General features: G+C 42.7%; 1 protein-coding gene across 22 annotated transcripts in view; it reads left to right on the forward strand.

The window, feature by feature from the left end:
- ADGRL3 (adhesion G protein-coupled receptor L3) overlaps window positions 1-24,934 on the forward strand; it is a 574,776-nt gene that overhangs the window by 456,192 nt on the left and 93,650 nt on the right. For all 22 annotated transcript variants that reach the window (XM_082206024.1, XM_082206018.1, XM_082206034.1 and 19 more), the window contains 4 exons: window positions 2,601-2,807; window positions 4,389-4,609; window positions 11,633-11,699; window positions 13,093-13,184. In XM_082206024.1, coding sequence (XP_082062150.1) covers window positions 2,601-2,807; window positions 4,389-4,609; window positions 11,633-11,699; window positions 13,093-13,184 — 587 coding nt within the window. The remainder of the gene's footprint in view (window positions 1-2,600; window positions 2,808-4,388; window positions 4,610-11,632; window positions 11,700-13,092; window positions 13,185-24,934) is intronic.

The following is a 24,934-nucleotide window of genomic DNA, read 5'->3' on the forward strand; positions in this document are numbered from 1 at the left end:
ATACCCCGCCCTCCCCAGCCAAGGCCAGGCTCAGGGCGGCTAACAAGCAATAATAAAAACAAGTTGAATGAATACAACTTAAAATCAAGATTAAAATACAACATTAAAACATTGAAACGTTAAAATGCAGCCTCATCACAGGAGGAGAAAGGAAAAAAGAAAGAGCGGGAGGATTGTAAATTTCAGATTCCCCATTGGTACATGGTTGTATGGCTGACATACAAATGTATGTGTCTGTCAGCGACAAAAAAAAGTAGGATTCAGTGCTGAAGTACTTTAATAACGTTTTGCTTTTTAAAGCTATATTCTTTTCATATATTTTTTTTAAAAAAACCTCTTGTAATCATTTTCTCCTGACTGAAGTTTAATGACTGATGAGTAAATATATGGGATTCAAATCAGCTACAACTGCCTTAGCCTGCAGCATGTATTAAGCTGCAGCAAATAACGCATTGCAGAGGAACCCTATTGCTTTGGTGCTTGTATGTGGTAAACTGGTAGTGTGGGCAAAACCTGTATCTTCAAAAGGTGGGGCACATTTGGGCCTCCAACTGTATATCTGTTATATCTGTTCCCTTTGGGGCATGTATTGGGAGCCAGAGTCACCTCAGTACTATACATAAAGGCGTTTACCATTGATTAGAATTCTTTGTAACTAAGGGTAGATCTAAGGGAGGAGACTCTTGAGAGTCCCATGGACTGCAAGAAGATCAAACCGATCCATTCTGAAGGAAATCAGCCCTGAGTGCTCACTGGAAGGACAGATCCTGAAGCTGAGGCTCCAAGACTTTGGCCACCTCATGAGAAGAGAAGACTCCCCGGAAAAGACCCTGATGTGGGAAAGATGGAGGGCGCAAGGAGAAGGGGACGACAGAGGACGAGATGGTGGGACAGTGTTCTGGAAGCTACCAGCATGAGTTTGACCAAACTGCGGGAGGCAGTGGAAGACAGGAGTGCCTGGTGTGTTCTGGTCCAGGGGGTCACAAAGAGGCGGACACGACTAAACGACTAAACAACAACAACAAAGAGTAGAGCTAGGTATATCAGTGGCAGACCCATGTGTAAGCTAATCCTGCTGCCTCCCTCCCATTGCTACCATTCACAATCCCCTGACATCCTCAGCACTTTTGATTGGCAGCCTCTTGACTTCCATCCATGGCAGGGAACCACCATCTTAGATCCCTCAAAAGGCATTGCCCAATGTCAGGAATGACAGAATTGACAAAAAGGTGTCAATAAAGCTTGAATGAATCGTTGAGCAGCAGGAAAATTTCTCTTAGACACCCTGGTTTTGTGTGGCACCACATTCTGCATCTGGAAAGACCAAATGTTGGAAGGTCTTCAGAGAGAACCATCACCTACTTGGTAATTTGGGAGATCAAGCCATTACATTAGCTAAAAAGGTGACGTGGAATGTAGCATATACAAGGAACATCCAAAAGAGAAACTACTGTAGTAATTGATGACTTCAACTACCCTCACACAGACTGGCCTACAAGGCTGTCCATAAATTCTTAAGCCAGTGCCATAGCTCCACATCTGCCAGGACTTATGCCAGCTCCTAAAGCCCCGGTGCCAATGGATCTGAACTATAGATTGCACCCTACATTTTGTAGTTTGAGGCCTGCCATTTTTGGATCTGTGTCTGTCTGAAATAAATGTCCTGTAGAATATCTATATGAGCAGCCTGTTTTTGTAGTTCTGGAGGGTGGTGTGGAATTAGGCTGTTTTGTTGAAGAACAAAAATATCCAAATTGATAGAAAATCTTTTACACAAAAATGCCTGTTTGTTGCAGCAAAAAACAACAAAGGGTTCTTGCAGTGCTTTAAAGTCTAACAGATTTATTATGACATAAGCTTTCTTGGACTACAGCCAATTTTTTCAGATGCATTAAGGGATCATCTTCAGTTGGCAGGACACATGCAGATGGACGTAGAGAGAAATGTGAACAGTGAGGTTAGATGGAAATGAATTGTAAAAAAAAAAGAAGGGTCTGACAATTAAGTTAAAGATTAAAAGTATGCAAAGCAGGCAAAGTTGCCAGTCTTTCCCTGTGTTAATTCTATAGTTAATCTGGGTCTCCAGGACTTTTTGAAAATATTTTTTAAGTGGTTTTTGCAATCCTGATGGAGCTAAAAATGTCAGTTTTCAATTTCTCTGGTACTTATTGATTTTAGTGGTGGAGGTTGATGGTATTTTTCTGCTGAATCAATGTTCCTCTCCTTTCTAAAATGATTGCTATCATAGAGGTCTGAGAAATACAGTAATTGTTTTCACTACATATTTCACAAATACAGATCAACACCAGGTTACTAACACCACTAATCTGTAATACCTGAAGTGTGTCATGTTCTCAGGTATACGAGATCAGAAAAGTCTGCTAATGAACTTTTTTTCCCCAGCTTCTTTTGCAAACAAGACAGACAGACAGTGAAGAGACAGAGTGTGCATGTGTTAATGTACCGCTCGCTTCATTAGTCCCTCATATGACAGATTTGGCATGCAAATGGAGATAAGGTCAAACAGTTTCAGATGCGCCAAGCTTTCTCAGACTTGGGTACCAGTTGGTGACTAATTGTCTTTCTGCTATGCCTTGCAGCATGATGCAGTACACGACCTCCTCCTGGATGTCATTACTTGGATTGGCATTCTCCTGTCCCTTGTCTGCCTCCTGATCTGCATCTTTACTTTCTGCTTCTTCCGTGGGCTCCAGAGTGACAGAAATACTATCCATAAAAACCTGTGCATCAGTCTGTTTGTGGCAGAGCTTCTCTTTCTCATTGGGATCAACAGGGCCGATCAGCCGGTAACTATCCAGTTAGAAATGCAGTAGTGAAGCCTATTCCTTGCCTTTGACCATGCAATAAAGCGCCACTGATTTATCCACCGTGAAGCTGAATCAAATGCTACTGATCGTGATAATAAAATGGAATGTCCCAAGTTTTCCAAATATCCAAAACCCACCTTTATTAGGACCAACTAAAATGTCACAAGTAGGTCATGAACAAGCTTCCTAGTGCTCTAATTCAGGCTGAATATTAAGGAAAACAAGGATAGGAAAGAGAAGGGGGAAAATGCTTGTTGTGATGTCAACCCAGGAGGAACTGCTGATAAAATAAATAAATAGAATCTTCCTCCAGTTTTAAGATTCTTCTCCTGGACAACTAAATTTGGTGTTCTCCAAAAGCATAGTTGGTCTATTGGTGGAGGGTTGGGGGGGGGGTCTCTGAAAGCCACACCAGCATAATACCTATATTAAGACCAATTAAAATGTTCCCAAAGTATAATCAATCTTAGTTGTCCAGGTAACAGATTTTAAAACTGGAAGACGATTATCCTCTGCTGCCTGTATATGGAACTTAATTTTGGGAGAGCACTTCACTTCTAAACCACAAGGAAACATTTCCCATATTAATTTCTAGTCCCCCACCTTCATAAAATTAAACTCCAGCTTTGCTAACACATATGAAAAGGATCTTGGGATTGTAATTATACATAAAAACTATATCTGGATTGTGTCTACTGCAATCTGAACTTGAGTCAGCAAGTGTGTTGGAACTGCAGAAAAGGAAAATGCTAATACGATTTTAGGCTGCATTAAAAGTTTCTAAGTCATCAGAAGAAATAGTGACACTTTATTTTCACATAGCCGTCTAATCTGATTTAACAGTGGAATCCTATGCAGGCCTACTCAAATGCAAGTCACAACACATACAATGGGGCTTTCTCTGAAGTAAGTGTGCATAGAATTGCAGCTAACACCTCATTGAATCCATATTAATAAAAACAACAGACATTTGAGCACCAATCTATCAAGCTCAGCTTTTTCTCTCCTCCATCCCACAAACCCCTGTTGTTTTACATCTAGTCCAAAGAAGAGTTCTGAAGAACTTGAAGCTTGTTTAGAACTTTGTGACATTTTAGTTGGTCCAAATAATACTATTGACTGTGGTTTGTTGGTTTTGCTAATGAACCAACACTGCTATATAATCAACTATGCAAAAATGTATAGTGATCCAAGAATGGATAAGCATATATATATACCATTTTCAGCATTTGAGAATCATAATCCAAGGGTAGTGGTATGTTAGCTGTTAAGGCTTACTTGGAGAACATTTTAATTCAGTACTGTTTGAACCAAGTGTAAAGTCAAGCTAGTAACTAGTAATTAGGGTTACTCCCATCATATCATGCCTTTCCCTGTAGACTTCTAAAAACAGCAGATATAGGGGCAATCACAAAATGTTAGGGCCCCTCTGCCCCCTTCTTTGGGTTTGAGCATTGACCAGCAACGTAGAATTTGCCTTTTTTGCCATTCCACGCAGGATCAATGTCAGATTCAGATTACAAGTAATTATTTCTTTGCTTTGTCTTTTTACTCTCCCAGATAGCCTGTGCTGTGTTTGCTGCCCTCCTGCACTTTTTCTTCCTTTCTGCTTTCACGTGGATGTTTCTGGAGGGAGTGCAGCTCTACATCATGTTGGTGGAGGTCTTCGAGAGTGAACATTCACGGAGAAAATACTTCTACTTGGTTGGCTATGGCATGCCCGCTCTAATTGTGGCTGTTTCGGCGGCCGTAGACTACAGAAGTTATGGCACAGGAAAAGTGTGAGTTTCATTTTGTGGTTTGGGGGAGTCTGAAAAACCAATACTAGTGAGCATGGATTTGTCAGACTTCTAGAAATAAACAGGCAATAGAAAGCCTGTTCACAGTAGGTGTGTGCACTGGCCAGAATATTTGGTCTGGACCCTGATCTGGGGATTTGAAAAATAGTCTGCCTCATTCCAAGGTTCTTTATAGGCTCCCCAATTCAACTTGGGGTACATCTATGTCTAATTCATTCCCTGCTACCCCCTGCACACAGAATTCACCACTGGGAAATTGAAAAAAAATACTATGTATTTTTTTCCTTTGGACAGAAATAGATAAAATTTGCAGGCATACTATCCCCTCCAGAGTGGAGAGAGCCTGCCAAACTACAGACTTTTGTGCTGAGCACATTTTAGGAAAAGAAATGTGCATTATTGTTTTGGGGTTTTTTAATGGTGGCAGAATTGGATTAATTTTGCAGGGTTCTAATCTGTGTTGCACTGCCATTCTCACTTTTCACAGGGCACATAAGAAAGTCGGATACATTGTAAAAGAAATTCTTAATTTGCACATCCTGTTTCAACCAGTGTTAGGTGGAGACCTGAGGGTGTTGTGGCTCTCAAGCACACACCAGGAAAAAACTTCTTTCTGGAGCTAGCACTTCCTATAGGGAAGATGCCCAATCAACAACTGCACTTTTATTAAGTCTACCTCCAAAATGTATCTGAAGAAGTGTGCATGCACACGAAAGCTTATACCAAGAACTAACTTAGTTGGTCTTTAAGGTGCTACAGGAAGGAATTTTTTTTATTTTTCCAAAATAAAAATGTTTCGAAATGGCCATTAAATTATCCACGATATTTAAAGCCAATTAAAAGAGAAATGGGACTGCAGAGTTTGGTCAGAACTCTTGCTGAAATAAAGAAAGTCTGGTTCTGGTCTGGGGTTTCCATAATGGAAGAGAGGTGAGATTTAAACGTAAGGATATGAAAATATAAAATAACCCTGTAGCAGAGGGGAGAAACTAGGGAGTTAATCTAGAAAAGCTGGAAGCAAGGGAAAGGTTGAATACCTTTCCACCATCATTTAGCCACTCCCCCTCTCAAAGCTGCATCTCTCTAGGAAGAGCAAGGGGCAAGTTTTTCACCCATTTGCGTATGGCAGGTAACCAGGCCTATAATGATATGTTTGTTTTCCTCAAATGAGTTCTCTCATGCCGCTCAATTTCCTGGTTTTTGTGTAGTCTTTAAAACAGCCTCTTTCATTGTTTTATCTCACTTAAGTCTTCTGAAATAATGACCAGATATACTATTTATTTTTGGTGGGCTAGAAAGTCTCATCTGAGCAACATGGTTACTGGAATCTAATAAAAGAGAGCGCACACTCCATTTTGAACACACACATTAAACTTCCATATATAGTCAGATTTGCCACTTACTGAGTGGGAAGCCGTGCAGACATTTTAAGCAGCCTATTGCACATTCACAAACAGCGCGATAAGTCGGAGCTCTTCAAATTTTATGCTCCAGTGGCATCTAATGATTGTTTATTGGATGCATTTAATACACACCAGGGATACCTTAAGGTTTGATTTCTTTTCAGGCAGGAAATAGAGCAAATTGTTATAGCTGTTATTACTTGGAAAGAGCAAGCGTGATTGAATGGATCCCCAGTTGTCCTTGTGGTTGTGACAAAAATAAAAAGCAAAGCAAAGAGCGTGGTCCCATGGAACATGATTAGCATATGCTTGGGGCAGGGGGAAGATGGTAGAAGCTGTGGCAGGAAAAGTGGAGATTTGCAACAAATTAAACTGCTTTTGTTATTTAGAAAACAAGAACTTCAAGGAATGAGTGATAAGGAAAGGGATGTCAGGGAGATCTCTGTGCGTCGAGCTGGCCCAGTGATCAGGCCCAGAGCTGTCATGTGATGGCATCAGGATCCACTGGATCACAGGCCAGTTCACCCCTGTCCTCTTCCCACTCCCTGGAAAGCACCATTTGGAAGTGAGGACATTACCGGGATTTCAAAGGCGGAGATGACTTCCAGGGGGAATTTTTGAAAGATGGAGCTTTGTCCTGGGTCTTAAGCAAGTCAATTGAAAAATCGTGTTTTTGGAGTGTCCTGGTTTTTACTCACTGAAATTTGGGGGCTTTTTGCTGGCTGCTACACGTGGGAATCCTGGACACATACTGGATGAGGGGAAGTGGGAGCTCCACATCTGCCTAATGTTGGTATCATTCCACAGAAGGCAGTAGACAACTGGATGGCTGGGGAGCTGGTGGAAAGACAACTCCACCCAAATAAAAAACTGTGTGTTTGGATTTCTCTGTAAGCCCAGCAGTTCCACTGTAGCAAGAATTGCTATATCTTTCGATACTGAACAGTTACATGACATACCTAATAAACAAAAGTGTAAAGCAAGGCATCTTAATTTATCTGCCTTATAAATAGCTCTAATTGCCAAAAGTAGTTGAAGTGAAATATTTGATAAGGGGGGAAACCAATTTGATTAAGTTAATGTGATTTAAATGTAGTATTCAAACCAATTCTAAAATTTGTTTAGAAATGTTTATGGAGATATTTGTAAATACGTTAAGACGTAACAGCTGAATAGAATATACTTCCTCAAATTGTTTAGATGTTGAGGGGGAAATGAATGTCCCGAAAATTAATTAATATTCCAGATTTAGCATACCTGAAGAGCTGTGCACACACACACACACACACACACACACACACACAAACACACATATGGTTTCTAGAATCACAAAGGAACTTCAAAGTTGTATAGTCTGACCCCTGAACCCACATAATGTCAAATCCCCTTTTAGCTCTGGGGCTTTTTTTGCAGTGTGTTTGCCTTTGGCATGTTTACCAAGGCTGCACTTCCAGTCGTTCTAAGATGCTTTGCATTAGGTTTGGTTTCATGAAATAACTCAAAGGAAGTTTCCAGGGTGTCAGATGTGTACAAGCAGTTTTGCACATAATGAGCAGTTGCCAGAAAGTTGCAGATAGGCTGCATCTGTTAGCATGGTTTGCAACATCTCCTGAAAAAGCCTGTATTTTCTTTCTGCACCCCATTTTCTTCAGGAGAGTAGGGATTAGTCAACATTTCTCTTCCAAGAATGTTTTAAAATCTGAAGAATGGAATTCCACACCTCTGTTACTTTTGAGTGCCATAACTGGCTTGTCAAATTTCATATTTGCCCAAGTAACTCATTTTTTCAAATGTTTCACCTTTGTGTTAAAGCAGAAATATGAATAAGAATCAGTAATAATAATAATAATAATAATAATAATAATAATAATAATTTTGTTATTTATCCCTCACCCGTCTGGCTGGGTTTTACCAGCCACTCTGGACGGCTTACAGCATACATAAAAAATTGTAAAATATCAGACATTAAAAATTTCCTGATACAGGGCTGCCTTCAGATGTCTTCTAAAAGTCAGAGAGCCATCAGCTATTACAAGACAGTACTTAGCTCCACCCAGACTGGGAGAAAATGGTCCCGTGAGGTCTGCAGACACTTCACATGCACTCACCATTGTCTGCTTCCCTCGAATCTGTCAAGAGAAATTGACTCAGTGGCTGACCTGGGTCTCCGATTTCAGCAGCGCCCTGTGCAATGCCAAAATTCAATGCCATCTCCAAGGCTCTGTGCCCAGTGCATCCAAACCAGTCACACTCCCCATAATCTGCCTCTGATTTACTGCTTCAACTCCAGCCTGATTGGTGTCCATCCAGGTTTGCTGTCCTCTGCCTTCTTACCTCTGATAGCTGGGGAGCTGGGCCCATAACCTGTTGAAAATCAAGGGATGAGATACTCAGGTAGCAGACATTGTCCCCAGTTCTAGTCACCACACAGAGGCAGTTTAAGATCCAAATAGTTTACTGCTGCAGAAGATAAGGCTTTAGTAGAACAGTTCCAGGCTTGATATATAGATACAGCATGTTGACATTGCAGATAGAAAGTATTTCATTGACTTTGAGCTGACATGCCTTAATCTCTTGTATAGTCAGCAATGGACCATCACCATAGGAGTTGACTTGGCTGACCTGACACCTGTTGTGTTTCTCTCATCCATAGGATGATTTGTGCCCATGAAATAAATTACCCCTTCCTCTGTGTCTGGTTCCTCCAACATCCACCTCCACCATTCTAATGGTTTTTAAAAAAATCTTTTTAAGTGTGCTTTTCTTAATTTTCTGTCCGTGGGAGTTAAAAATTACACTGAACACCTCAAGGGCAAAGCTGACAACATGGGTGATACTTGTTCATGGTCTGCCAACTTTTTCAAAGTGGAAAAATCAGCCATTGGAGGCTGCTAGTTTTAATGAAGGAAAGGCAGGGGGAAGGAGCTGCTGCCCGTTTTCTGCTCAAAATCACCCTGATGAAATTGCCCCTAGCAGGGGACGGGGGGGGAGAGACATAGTTAGGGTTCTGATATTTTTTCCTCTGGTGGCTGGAGAGGCAATTTTGCGTGGGAGGGAATGGGAAAATCTCCTTCATTCCCGACTGCAGCCTCTGATACAGTTTGCTGCATTTCAGTAATAAATGAGTGAATCCATTTGGACACTGTTCACACATCTCCCACGTATTGTCTAGTTTGACCCTTAATAAAAGGACTGATGTTTTGCTATGCAAATCTGTAATGCACGTTTAATAATGAAGTATAATCTTCGGCGTGAAATACAGAATAGGTAAGTTGATACCTTTTATTGGAAGGGAGAATATATACAGGTTTCCAAGTTACATGGAAACTCTGTCAGGCAGCAAAGAATGCTAACTAATTCTAAGGAGAGAATGGAAATAATGCAAGAATCTTCGCTATTCATTTAAACAGGGGCCTAATCGCAAAATGGCTTGCGCATGAAATATACATACGACACCACATTAATGCAAGCTTTGTGTTTGGCAGACTGTTGTGTTAATTGAAAATGCTAAGCTTCCTACTCTTCCACAAACAAAAATAACCACAGAACAGGATGCTGAAACAGCTGCATCGGTAGCTAAAACAGCAATGTATAAATGCCCAGGAAGAATAGGCCAATGTTTGCAGCTGCCATAGTTCTGCTTGCATGGTAACATTATAATATGCAAACCTGTGACAGAGGTTTCCTACATGTCCATCCTTGCAAAGTCTCATGGAAGCTGTAGTGCGAGGACCAGAAAAGACAGCTCTTGTTAGGTGGGTTTGTCTGGCAGATGAGTGACAGCTGCCACCCAAGAGGAGAACCTCTTATTATGGCATGGCTCTCTTTCAATTTTGTCCAAGTCCTCCCCAGCTCCAAGTGAGCCAGAGCCGTAGATGCCTTTTTTTAAAAATAACAGTATGAAATATTACCCTCAATGATCAGTTTCCTGAGTCGCTTCAAAGGTCACATTTACATGCTGTGCGCCCTTACGGCATTCCCGACTTTTTGAAAAGTCAGATTGATTGCTCGTTGGGCAAGATACTCTTCGGTAAATTATGTTTCATGTTTTATAAGTCAGCAGTCTGCAAGGTTTAAAATATGAAGGGGTTAAAGCAAGCGACTCCCAACAGGAGTTTTGCCAGTTTGGAGCTTCTCTTCGCCAGACGCATGTAGACCACACCAGTGCAAAACTCAGAATATAAACTCATGATAGTTTCATTTTGCATTCTGAGCACAGAAAGAAAAAATTGGGAAGGAAACTCATCTTGCAAACATCGAAGCATTATCAGCTGGGGAGATTTTTATTATCAACCCACCATTTCTGAAATGTAGCAGAAGCACTGGAGCTTTACTCCCAAGGAAAACTCATATAAAATTTCACCACTTAAATATATCCCACCATAATGATGTTAAGGGTAGAAAGCCTCTGTTTAAAGTAATGGCAACCCCAGAAATGAGAGAGAGAGAGAGAGAGAGAGAGAGAGAGAGAGAGAGAATTGGAGACTATTTTTTTTTCATCAGGTATGAACAAGAATAAACTTTATCTGATCTTATCTAAAAGCGTTGACTCAAGGTGTGCCATTTTGGGAACCTGTTCTAGCTTCTTTTGGTCATCACCACTATCTAAGCTTTCTGGACCAGCGCTGAATCCAGAAACGCTCTCCAACTGTGTACCTGCTACTTAAGGGGGAATGCAACCCTATCCAAAAGAGACTGAAGGCTGTCTCTTGGTCTCTTGAATCTCTGAGCAACAGTACTTCTGCCTTGTCTGGATTCAACCTTAGATTGTTTACCCACATCACTGATCTCAGTCATCAGTTCAGAAGGTCCTCTGCCTCCATCTAGAATTTTATTTCAAAGAAAATCTGCATATTTGAAAATGACTGTATTCTCATATTTCTTTGGCTAGCAGGTATTCAATCTCTTGTGAGCGTGCAGCTCTTGATACATTAAACTACCAAAAACAGAAGATCATAAGGATAGATTTATGTTCAACTGTCTTGTTACCTTATGCCCATTTTGTCATTGGGAAAATTCAGAATGGAAATGTAATTTCCCCAAATCATTAACCATTAGGGGATATTAAATCAGATAAAATGAAGCTATTAATAATTTAGTTCAGGTCATGAATCACCTAGCTTGATTCTAAAGGTCAGTTGCATTTCTAGAAATATTCATGAAAACAGAAAACTCCTGAATCTAATTAAGCTTCAGACCTTCTAATCCTAAATTTATTTCCCTTTTCACTAAATCGTTCAGATCTTCACCTACTATGGAAGCTGACAGACTGGCTGAGCAGCAGTGAATAGCTTGCAGCTAGATTTAATGGCTGTTTTAGGGTTTTTATAAAGATTTTCTATGACAGAAACGGAAGGTCTTAGCAAGTAGAATCTGTGCTATTTTCTCCTGCTTCCTCCAGAGGTAATTATCTTACTCCATCAATAGCACTGTCAGAAACCAGGCATATAATTCAGCTTTTAAATGAACAAGCAATGTGATATTTCCTGCCTCCTAGTGGAACGTTACACTGCTCCCATTCCTCTCTGTCACTTACTCACACTTGATATATGCTTCTTAGATGCCCTCTTACATGCCATATTTCCCTGCATTTCCATTACAGATGTTGGCTTCGACTTGACACGTATTTCATCTGGAGCTTTATAGGACCTGCAACCTTGATAATTATGGTAAGAATTCCTGATTAGCATGACTTTCAGTGCATGTTTTCATCGCACACTTAGCAGACAGTGCCTGGTGTTGCCTGGTAGTTGAATTCTGGTCTGTGAGGCTGTGCACATTGGGGGAAAGCTTGTGCAACCAAAGTGCAGTGTGGGGCTGTTTCGAAGTCCTTTTTCAATCAGTCCTGCAGTTCTCTTTGCATCTGTTCCTTAATCTGCTAAAGGTTTAACAGAGCCAAGATGTGTTGTTGTTTTTTTATGGGTCTTAGAGACATATACAGAAACAGTGTTTAACTGTTGTCTTCTGGTTGTTATCTTGGTTGTGTGGTTCCGTGATCCTGCACCTTCAAGAAAGATTCCTATGGGTACATTGGTTGAGGATTTTTGTATCTTTACAGAGTATAACAGGATTTGCTTTGTCTAGTCATCGCAGCATGGATTTTTAGCAATTGCTTCCCTTCCTGCACATCCTATTATTCTGTTCTGCCTTTGTGTTTGCACATTTTCAAAAGTCCTGCACAGCAGTGTCACCACTGTGACTGAAGAGCAAGGATTGAATAACACGCTATAGAGATCCAGAAAAGCAACGTGTCAGATTTTAAACATCTGCTTTTTTCCCCTGTAAAAGAACTTGTTAAGATCAGTCTGTCTAATGTCGTGTCTTTGTGTTGCCCTGTGGGCTTCCGGTGCCCCTTTTCTCCAAGTCACCTTTGAAAACTGTCTACTTGGGCTGACCCTACAAACTAATTTCTTAATCCGCTTCTTCTGCTATGAAGAATGCAAATAAAAGACTAAGGCCCAGCTCTCAGTAATGTCATAAATCTTTGTCTGGGCTGTACCATTTCAGCTTGCAGGTGGGCACACACATGTTGGTACAGTCCTGCATACGAAACAAAATCATCCCACAAAGAAAACTAGGATGTCAGAGAGGCAGCTAGTCTAGAGTCTTCTCTTTGACATCTAGTGCTTTATATTCAAAATAAAAAAATTCCTTCCAGTAGCACCTTAAAGACCAACTAAGTTAGTTCTTGGTATGAGCTTTCGTGTGCATGCACACTTCTTCAGATAACATGAAGAAGTGTGCAGCACACGAAAGAATCTGAAGAAGTGTGCATGCACACGAAAGCTCATACCAAGAACTAACTTAGTTGGTCTTTAAGGTGCTACTGGAAGGATTTTTTTTATTTTGACTATGGCAGACCAACACGGCTACCTATCTGTAACTAGTGTTTTATATGTAAGAATTTTTACTTTTCTGTGGAGGAATATACAGTATTGTGAGTCTCCACTTGCTGTGTGAACTAGTGCAGTCCAATCATAGTTTTGCCACCGTAGAGAAAACTAGAGCCTTGTGTTAATCCCCTTCTTTTTCTCATAACTTGCTTCTTATTTTTAATTTCAGCTTAATGTAATCTTCCTTGGGATTGCTCTTTATAAAATGTTTCATCATACAGCCATATTGAAACCTGAATCTGGGTGTCTCGACAATATCAAGTAAGTGAATTTTCACTCATTGTCTTCTCAGCTGTGTTATGTAAACAACACATAATTATTCCAGGATAATGCCAGCAAGAAAATACTAGGTTGGATCCAGAAAAGGTTGATTGAAATCAAGACCCACACTGAAATCGATGAGACAAGTCAGTCTGGACTTGAGTCCCATTGCCTTCAGTGGGAGTTTGGTGAAACTTATATAGCCTGGATCCAACCCAAAGTGTTGATTTTCTTGTGTTCCAACATTTTTGCACTATTGTACAATGCCATTAAGGCGTAGTAGCAACCACGTGAGACTTCCTTTCCCATGAAGGTAACTTATGTAGCTATAGTGCAGCGTTGCCTAGTTTTGGCAGTGTGATTCTGTGTGAAAGACCCAGTCGACATGAATGTCGCACTCCCACACAACCTCTAATGCAAAAGCAGCTGTTTCTACATCTGAAAGGCATCTAGGAATGTTTAGCGAGGTGCAGTGATACTTCTTTAAAATGCCCAGTGCCCAAAGACAGCTGTTTAAAAAACAAGCAGCAGCCCTCATTCGTTAAAACGAAGATGTATTTATTCTTCTGCAATAAAAAGTATATATGTAATTCATACTGAAAGTAGAAGTAAATAATAGGAAGGAAATGGATACAGTTGTGGGTTGTTTAATTATTTCATTGTTCTTAGTGTTCCAGGATAGTGACTTACTGGGTGCAAATGGTTCTGTAACTTGTATCAGAGGGAACTTTGAATGTCCTAGTAGACTACTTCCTGATGTTTTTTTACTGACAACAAAGTCCAACCAGAGAGCAAATTACGCCATATGTTATTTTGTCTGCTAATGGGACCTCTTTTCTAGGACTTGACTAGTTTTAAATCAGATTGAGAAGTTATTGTCTCTATAGGTTAGCTGTTTCTGTTGTTGTGGCTTAAATTCAAAACCATAGACATTGAGGAATGGAAGCCAGATAGTGATAATTAGTCTGGTTCAATTCAGACCAATTATCCAAACTATGATTTGGAGGACAGAGAATGAGCTGTGAACTTCCCGCTACCTTCTCTTCTCTCTCTTCTCCTCTCTTCTTTATTCATCTTTATCTCAGCTTCTGTCCCATTTTCCTGTTTAGTAGTAGCAATAGTTTGCTGTCACATCTGACTTGGCGGACCATATGGATAGTGCTCACCCTCCAAATCAGAAACTCTGCTAAAATGTATCCTTTTACATCCATAGCATCAGCTGAGATCTTATAATTAAATGTCAATGATTCCCATCCATTAGCATCTAGCAGCTTAAGATTGGGAAACTTTTTGGTACAAATTTTGATCATTAATTACTCTTTTTCTTGTGCCTAATGTGTTCCTCCTTCATTTACAATGACTGCTTCTACTTCATCTGAATCTAACTCACTTTTAAAACCCTTCCCTTGTTTACAGAAAAATCATTGTTTGATTTTTCTGTATTCTACGCACAACCAGAAAGGAAAAGCCCACCGATACTGCCTTTTTTTTCTTTATTTAACCTAGATCTTTAAAATGCAATTCTTATCTCTTGTTGAGTGTAATTGAATGTTAGAGAAAACCTTTAACCTACCTATTAGCAATTTGAGTTCCTTCTACCAAAAACAATACTATCTTTTGAAATCCACTTTTGGTATTTAACCAGAATATCTTGTCCCCCCCCCAAAAAAAAAAATTCCATTACTGGTACACTTTAAAAAAAATATCAGTGCAACATATGTAAAAGTTCAAGAAAATAACTAAAGCCTCAGAATATTTTACTTACTATGGACCTGACATTAAAAACAAACCCTTACACTACTTTCCAAAGTCTGGGAATGAGCCAAAGTAGGCCTGTAGTGGAGTTCAGTAGAACCTAGTGGACTGTTTAGTCCAGTCTCCTGTTGAAGTGCTAAAAATCCAGAGCTTCAGCATCTGTGGACTGTTCAGCCTGTATTTTCTTCCTAAAGAAATCTTTGTTTTTGTAGCTTAAGATCTAATTCCTTCCACTGGGACAACAAAGAATAAGTCTCTTCTATGTGACTGTCTGTAAAGGTTTTTGAAATGAGTGCTAGCATGTCGTCCTCCTCCCTCAGTTTCTTCCTTTTCCATATTTTGTTCCTTGTCCTCAGGAGGACAAGATGTGCTTCCTTTTTGAAGGCAGCTTCTGGGTGGAAGGGGAAATGGAATGTACTGTGCTGCCTTCGGACGGCAACGTTTTGTTGTGGGTCCTCCTCCTTTTGGTAGTTTAGCTTCAAACAAAGTAAAAGATGGACAGCTAGTCACCAATTAATAGAAGACTGCCACCTCCGCTTTCATGGAGTATAGGAAAGAAAAATATGACCTCCATTGTGACCTTAACTTCCAAGAACATCCCAAGGCTGCAAACCTCATTGAGCAGAATGTGCTGCCAAACCATCATTATTTCCAACTTGTCAGGATTCACCTTCAGGTGGTTCATGTCCCACAGTCCCCTCCATGACTATAAAACAGATCAACTCAGAAACGGAACCTAGTTTGAGTGAAATAGAGGCGTGTTGCTCCAAATCCGCCCCATACTAGTGAGCAGGGAGCATATCTCCATGGGAATCTCACCCAACATCCTTATAAACAGATTGAACTAACAGATGAAGCTCCCTTAGAGGGAGTGTGCTCATTGGTCCATCTAAGTCAGTACTAGCTATCATAGTGGTTTCCAAACATTTTCCTCCACGGTCCCCTTAAGAACTGTTTAGGGTTTCGGCTTAATGGTTTTTCTGCCTGTTGTATCAATTGCAATGCACTGGTCTAGATGCTGTGTGATTTTTAATGGTATTTTACTTGTTTCTTTCCTCATATATTGTATATTATTGTACTGCAATTTGAATTCAACAGGGCAGGATTCAGCTAACGAATCTTATCAGTGGAAACCCCCTGCAAGGATTTCCCTTTGTGCAATGGGGCTTCCCCTCCCTTCTCCCCCGTGCGCCCCTTTCATTTGCCAGAATTGAGGGAGGAGAACCGCCCGCCCCCCGAACTGCACATGCTTGCCTTGAAGGAACAATTGCCTTAGTGAGACAGTGAATTCCCCTCCATAGAATTCAGATTGTAATATAATATAAGAAATAAAAGAAGCAATGAAATAAGAAAATGAAATAAAGAAAAGACGCAATAAAACACAGTGAAAAATGAATCTGTAAATCTAGTGTAATAGATGTGCCGTCTCCCATCTTCAACCACAAATCCACAGACACGTCACGGACCACCTGAATGAAGCTTGTAGAGGGCAGATTGGGTACTCTCTGGTCAACATCAAATAGCAGCAGTTCTTCAAGGTCTCTGGCAAAGTTATTTCCTTTCTGTGCTGCCTGATTTTTTTGTGACAGAAGATTCTAGAACTCTTTACACGTGAAACATGTGCTGTACCACTGAGGTAGAGCAGAACAGGGTTGACCTTGTGGAATATCACAGAGAAGGCTCTGGGAAGATGAAGAGAAACCTTTTTGCCACTGTTCCTTCCAGAAATGAGTAGAACCTGCACCACCTGATGAACTCCCATATCAGCAACTTCAGAAAAGGGTCAGTGAGTGCAATCGCCTCTATTCATCCCTAAAATGGAGGTTATCAACTAAGGCCACAAGTACAGTCTTGGTGCCAAGCCCAAGCGAAAAGGACTAGCAGAGGTCTTTGAAATGGCTCCCATCCAACTATGGATCATTCAACAAACTTCTCTGAATTCAAAATGAGGACTGAAAGTAGAGAAAAGGATAGCTAACAGAAAAACCCACACCCAGGATCCATATTGTTGCGCAGGTGCCAAACAACTGTAGATATGGCAATAATGGGCACTGCTTCTCTCAACTGGCTTTGACAAGTCAGGATGAGCATGGCCCCAGTTCCCAAGTGGCTGTGCTAGCAAGCACATATTCTACATTGGCATGTGATTCCAGCTGAAACCAGGCCAAATGAAGAGGACGTGAATGAGCCTTTGAAGTCTCGGTGTTGTGACCCCAGGATCCAGAAGAGACCTGGACACTCAGTTATACCATAGTTTCACCTGCAAGACAGCCAAACCAGAGTCCTGGCAATGAGGCTGATGCTGTTGATCAGGGGACCACTGAGCTCAAGGCTGGCAGACAGGAGCCCACTGAAGCAGATGTCAGGGCCCCAGTGCAAGGACTCTCATGGGCATCTTCCCTGAGCTCAGGAAACGGAGTGCCTTCCATAGTACCTCGCCAGTCCAACAGTGAAGGGAGTGCTCCAGGTCAGGGAGCACCAGCCAATTTTAAGTGCAGAGGGTTGGCGTTTAAAGAGACCCTAAAGGTAAAGGGACCCCTGACCATTAGGTCCAGTCGTGGCCGACTCTGGGGTTGCTTCTGGGTCATGTGGCCAGCATGACTAAGCCGCTTCTGGTGAACAAGAGCAGTGCATGGAAACGCCGTTTACCTTCCCACCAGAGCAATACCTATTTATCTACTTGCACTTTGACGTGCTTTCGAACTGCTAGATGGGCAGGAGCTGGGACCGAGCAACGGGAGCTCACCCGGTCGCGGGGATTCGAACCGCCGACCTTCTGATTGGCAAGTTCTAGGCTCTGTGGTTTAACCCACAGCGCCACCTGTGTCCCTAGACCCTAGTTATCCCCAAACAGGCAGAGCCTAGGAGAGGTGGATTAAAGGCAGGGACTCAAAGTACCTCAGTTCACTTTCAATCCTTGTCAAAGCAAGTTGCTCATTAGGAACTTTCCACAACGTGGTGACAACTGACCTTCCTTGCTGCCTCGTCCCAGGGGTTCCTCTGCAGGTCCAGATCAGGACACTCTGGGTCTTAGCAACAAGGAGTTAAGAAAATGATATGGAATGCATGTGCACACCGAGTAATACCAAGTAGATCTTTTCCATTCAAAATGTAATTGTTCTTCCAGTATATCAAAATGTTTAAAGGTTAGGCCAAGAACTGGGGGGAAATGATTTATTCTAGCACATTTTATCACTGCTAGATTGGCAGCAATTACTACGTATAGCTTTTCAGGCACGATTTAGATTATAATAATAATAATAATAATAAATTTTATTTATATCCCGCCCTCCCCAGCCGAAGCCGGGCTCAGGGCGGCTAACAACAATAAAAATAGTTCAACATTCTAAAACATTCATTATAACATTAATTAAATCAAATTAAAATCAAATTAATGGCAACCATCAAGCAAATTTTTGTGCAGATTGCCAGAGGAGGGGGTCAGGCTGCGCCCTGACAAAAGGCCTGGTGGAACAGCTCTGTCTTGCAGGCCCTGCGGAAGGATGCCAGGTCCTGCAGGGCTCTAGTCTCTTGTGACAGAGCGTTCCACCAGATTGGAGCCGCGGCCGAGAAGGCCCTGGCTCTAGTTGAGGCCAGCCTAACCTCTCTGAGGCCTGGGATCTTTAGGGTGTTTTTATTTGCAGACCGTAAATTTCTCTGTGGGACATACCAGGAGAGGCGGTCCCGTAGGTACGAGGGTCCTAGGCCGTATAGGGCTTTAAAGGTTAAAACCAGCACCTTAAACCTGATCCTGTACTCCACCGGGAGCCAGTGCAGCTGGTACAGCACCGGATGGATATGATCTCGCAGCGAAGACCCCGTAAGGAGTCTCGCTGCGGCATTCTGCACCCGCTGGAGTTTCTGGGTCAGTCTCAAGGGCAGCCCCACGTAGAGCGAGTTACAATAATCCAGTCTGGAGGTGACCGTCGCATGGATCACAGTGGCTAGGTCAGGGCGAGAGAGATAAGGAGCCAACTGCTTAGCCTGGCGGAGATGAAAAAATGCCGCCTTTGTTATAGCTGTAATCTGCGCCTCCATAGAGAGGGAGGTATCGAAGATTACACCCAAGCTCTTCACGGATGATGCTGGCACTAATTGCACCCCCGCAAGAGACGGGAGTTGCCCCCTCAATCCCATATCGTCCCGTCCCAGCCACAGGACCTCTGTCTTCGAAGGATTTAACTTCAACCGGCTCCCACGTAACCATCCAGCCACAGCTTCCAGACATCTGGTCAGTGTGTCTGGGGCCGAGTCAGGATGGCCATCCATCAACAGATAGAGTTGGGTGTCATCGGCATACTGATGGCAACCCAGCCCAAAACTCCGGACAAGCTGGGCGAGGGGGCGCATAAAGATGTTAAAAAGCATCGGGGAGAGAATCGCACCCTGAGGCACTCCACACACCAAGGAGTGGCGCGATGACAATTCCCCCCCAAGCGCCACCCTCTGTCCCCGACCGGAGAGAAACGAGCGCAGCCATTGAAGGACTGTGCCCTGGATCCCCACGTCGGCAAGGCGGCGGTCCAGGAGTTCGTGATCGACCATGTCAAAGGCTGCTGACAGGTCTAGAAGAATCAGCAGCCCCGACCCGCCTCGATCCAGCTGCCTGCGGAGATCATCTGTTAGGGCGACCAGAGCCGTCTCGGTCCCATGACCAGCGCGGAAGCCGGACTGGAATGGGTCGAGAGCAGATGATCTTCTAAGATTCATTGAAAGAAGAGTCATCCTGACCCTTTCCACTGTGATCTGAGAAGTCATAGGTGTGATTCTGTTTTTAGCAATGTGGTTGTGACCACTTTGGTGTCATTCTGCACCATAATGGTAACATAATGAAATCCAAAAGGGTCGTGTTGCACTGAAAAGACTAGCATTTATTGTGACAAAAACTTGAAAGGCCTAGAGTCCACAGGGCCACTGTGTGTGAATTTTAAGGTAATATGAGTTGAACAGTTCATCTGAATCATTGTGCACATTCACCACACATCATGGAGAATATGCACATAATTTGTCCATGAAGAGGGAATCCTCCACATTTCCTGATCAATATGCATAATTCTTCAACAGGCCATGAGTATTGTGTGTTTCTCAACAGGAATGTCAATGTAGCAGTTTCACTTTCAATCCAGATATCATCCAGAGCACACCACACATGGATTATAGCTAGCCCAATGATACAGCTGTGTTTGCTGTAGCTGCTTAAACAGGATTTACTTCAGGCATTTTTAGACTAGCATACCCGCCTAACCAAATAAAGAAACAGATTAACAGGTGTCACTCATTTATATCCTACCACAGGGCAAACCTAGGAGAGAACATAACAGAATATCACTTGTCACCTACAGATCTCAGCCAAAATTGTTCCCAAGTATCTCCAGTTATTCTGAACAATGCTACTTCCCTCTCGGACCCTGGGTGGTTGCCAGCCACTGATCTAAAAAACCTTCTACTCACCAGCAACTAATAGAGAAACGTAACCAAGGACTAAGCTGAGCAAAAGACTCAGAGGCCAGCTTTTCCATACCCACTCAAACAACATTATTATAGGATCTAGTAGCATTAATCATGCCACCAGGCATTCGTTCATTTGCTCATTCTCCAGCATGATTGAATAATCAGCCACCAACAATGCCATTCTGCATTTGAATTTCCATTCTGTACTGCTTAATGTAAATAGGCAAAAAACGCATTGCAGAGCCTGCTATTAATAACATAAAATGGTGTGTTCAAGTGTTATTTATTAAAACTGTTTATTATACAGTTGGTAAATGATCTAATAATTTATATTATTACAGTCATGGCAGAGCTTTTAGCCCAGGAAGGAAGGAAGGAAGGAAGGAAGGAAGGAAGGAAGGAAGGAAGGAAGATAGTCACATTCAGTTCTCTAAAGATGGTTCATTTGAGACACTATGCTGGAGTGAATAGAGTACTGGAAGTAGCAGAGACTCCTGAGTCCACACTGTGGATCGAGCTTCCCTAGGAATAGAGGGTTCCCAGGGGGAACAGTATCGGAGCCCCCAAGCGAGATAGGCGCAAACTATCAGCTTGGTTGACCAGCAACCAACAGCGTAATTAAGACAGGTTTCAGAAGTGGGAGCAAGTGAGCAGAGGGGCCAGAATGAAGCAGCACAGTCCAAGACTGCAGACTGCCAGGTGCCAAGGGAGCATCAACTGTGAGAAAGTATGAAGAGCAGGAGCTCAGTCTTGGAGTCCCTTTGGACGAATGGCTTCATGGAGGCAGGATAAGCTTCACTAGTCCTCTTAAGGGATAGGACTAGTGAAAGAACAGGAAGTAGAGTAAAGCTAAATGGACAGCTCTCACAATGGAGGAGAGTCCTCCAAGGATTTGTATGATGACTTGTGCTTAACCTCTTTACAAGAAGTTGGGGGTGAGCAGGAAGGTGGCCAAGTGTGCTGATCATATAAATAATAATAATAATAATTTATTATTTATACCCCGCCCATCTGGCTGGGCTTCCCCAGCCACTCTGGGCGGCTTCCAAAAGAATATTAAAATACTATAATACATCAAACATTAAAAGCTTCCCTAAACAGGGCTGCCTTCAGATGTCTTCTAAAAGCCTGGTAGTTGTTGTTCTCTTTGACATCTGATGGGAGGGTGTTCCACAGGGAAGGCGCCACTACCGAGAAGGCCCTCTGCCTGGCTCCCTGTATTAAAATTATTCAAGAGGATGAAAACCCAAGGGAACAGTGGAGAGCTCCAAGAGGATCTCTCCAACAATCAGGCAAATGTAGTAAACGGTAAAGTAATAGATCTTGAGGCAAAAACAGCAACACTAACTGCACCTGTACACTGTGGGGATCTGAACCTGTGGTGGAAAGAGATAGTGGTTCATAGCGAACATTTTCATTGGTTATTGGCTAACCGTGTAGCAACTGTGAAAAGGCGAATCCCATGCTAGCAATCATTAGGGAAGAGATCAAAACCAGAACCGCCAGTGTCACAATTCCCCTATAGAATTCTATGCTTGGAATCCTATGTACAGTTGTGGTCACCGCACAACAAAAAATATCTTATAGAGGAGCAAGAAGGTGCAGAAAAGGACAAGCAACATTATCAAGGGGCCGGAGCAATTATCCTAAAACTAAAATGTCCAGGGGGCAGGGGGACATAGCAGAAGTTTATAGAATTAGGTATGGTGTGGACAAAAACTCTTTATAATACTAGGACTTTGGGCCATCCATTGAAACTGCCCTTCAGGGGATTCAGGGCAGACAAAAAGAATTACTTCTCCACACAGCACATAGTTAAACTGTAGAATTTGCTGCCATAAGATGTGAAGATACCACATTTTCTGTGGTATCTTCCCATCTGGTATTCTGCCTTGATATCAAGGAAGGATGCTTGGTTCTCCTGATATTTTTCTCTATCCAGGGCAAGCCATTTGCCCATGGAACATCAGTGAGACCTGCAAAGATGTCCACCAAGTAGAACTGCTATGTCTGACTCTTTAAATGATCATTGCCCCGAACCACCAGCTTGATGTCCCACATCTCTTACGTGGGGTCAACACTTAGCGAGGTCCTCCTGAGTAGCACTGAAGCATCAGCACTCCAGCTCCCAATAAGAACCAGCAGTTAGGTGAGCCACTTCCTTCAAAGTCATGATGGCATAGGAATCTTCTGTCTACCCACCCTCAATGACTTCCGTGGGAGATAATTGTCCTGAGCTGCTCTGATTATTGTGGACAATTACCTCCCAAGTTAAGGGATGCAGGTGGTGCTGTGGGTTAAACCACAGAGCCTAGGTCTTGCGGATCGGAAGGTCGGCGGTTCAAATCCCCGCGACGGGGTGAGCTCCCATTGCTCGGTCCCTGCTCCTGCCTTCCTAGCAATTCGAAAGCACATCAAAGTGCAAGTAGATAAATAGGTACTGTTCTGGCGGGAAGGTAAACGGCGTTTCCGTGTGCTGCTCTGGTTCGCCAGAAGCGGCTTAGTCATGCTGGCCACATGACCCGGAAGCTGTACGCTGGCTCCCTCGGCCAAGAAAGCGAGATGAGTGCCGTAACCCCAGAGTCGGGCACGACTGGACCTAATGGTCAGGGGTCCTTTTACCTCCCAAGTTATTGTTTGGAAGTGACTCGGCTAGAGCCTTTAAGACCAAGAATATCACAACTTCCCTCAGCGGGTCTCTGAAAAGGGAGCATTCCGCATTAATGAATGAATTTTCCTTCGTGGTGGCCTCAAGCCCAGAACACTGCTCAGCAAATCAAGTGGAATGAGCATCTGTGAGGATTGGCAGTCTTTGTGGCCTGGTCAGAAGGGGATCCGCACGCCAAGGACCTGAGGCAAACTTACTATAGCGAGGCCTCTGGGGCATTCATAAGTGCTTACTGTACTCTGCACCGCAGAGGCTTCAGAGATGATTGGCACTTCTTCATCTTGGCTTGCTCCAACTGACTCACTGACATGTATTCAACATCATGGCATACAAGATGTAAGGAGAGATGCTGGCGATGTAGTTAGAAACAGGAAGGTCTGCCCGGTGGAGTTCAGCGCTGCTTACCTCGCTCTGCGACTTTTCAGATTTGCTGCAGTGCTGGACAGGAATGACTTTTCAAGTCTGCCTCACTTCCCATGGGAATTTTCATCTCCATTGCGTCTTGACATACTTGACATCCTGATGATGAACCATCTTCAGCATGGCATCCCGCTTGAGAATAGGGCTGCCCTCTTACCTGAGATGCCTGTTCCCAAAGGCATATATACCATCTGTGTATATGAGACTATGGGAATCCTAGCGCCTGTCCTGGCTTGCAGAATTGCCCAGCTCTGAGTGCAGCTGAAGCCCAGGACAAGGCTGGCTGACATTCTCTGGTGGTTCAAACACATTTATATGCAGTAATTTTCTGGACACCCAACAGTACATCTATCTACTCCGGGTGCTTGGAAGAAGAAGACATCTAGTGCACTTGAGCAAATCAGTAGCTGTGCGTACTGTATTCTTTCATTTATTCATTTATAATCCCACCTTTTTGTGCCAAAGATCCTTCAAGGCTCTAACAATTACTAAAATACAATACACTTCTGCAAATGTGCTGCACATTGATTCAACCTCCACTCTCGGCATCTGAGTGATGAAGCTGTACACTTCAGCAAAGGAGCAACCATGTGACAGAAATTCAGTTCCCACGAGATGCGATGGTCATTGGCTTCAATGGCTTTCAAATGAGATTAATCAAATTCATGGAGGATAAAGGCTATCAATGGTTATTAGCCAGGAGAGCAAGATGGAACCTTTCATGGTTAGAATACCTCTGAATACCAGATGTTACAGAGCAAGTGAAGGGAGAGGGGGAGGCAGCCCCTGCCACTTTTGGGATCTCCCTAAAGCCCACACAAAAACATCTTCGGGAACCATTGTTACAGCCAAGCAAGACAAGCAAAACCACCGCATGATGTATATGCTGATGGCATCATTTCTCCCTGACATGCTCGCTTTTGTGTGTGAGAGTGATATAGAAGTCATCAGCCCTCACTTGTAGTCTAAAATGTTATTTTTAGCCATTAAATTTAAGGATGAGCATTTCCTCCAGTAGGTTCACTCTGTCCCATGGCCCAGTCTGCCTGCCTTCCGGTTCAACTTGCAAAATTTCTTAAAAATATGAATTTGCCATGCCCAGTTTGCTGCAGTTTTGCAACACATTTGATCATTAATTAATCAGTGTGGCATTGATTAAATGCCTGCTTTGATTTAAACCTTGTGCATACATGCTGATGTGCATCACTAGTGACCAAAGGCGGATATGAACTAAAAACTGTGGCAAAATGCCAAGCCAGAATCTCCCCTGGGCTTGATCCTGTTTGTGGCCCACACTTGGGCAGCATTTCATCGATGGAGAGGGGTTTGAAGAGGGACACATTTCTCAGCAGTAACACTTCCTCCTGCTGCTGAGTGGAAATGCTCTTCAGTGCAAGTTCAACTTCCTAACCACAGAACACCTGCATTGTTTTATGCGGCAAGTTGGCTTTGTCAC

The sequence above is a fragment of the Podarcis vaucheri genome, assembly GCF_965113315.1.
Source record: "Podarcis vaucheri genome assembly, chromosome: 17".
Taxonomy (NCBI): domain Eukaryota; kingdom Metazoa; phylum Chordata; class Lepidosauria; order Squamata; family Lacertidae; genus Podarcis; species Podarcis vaucheri.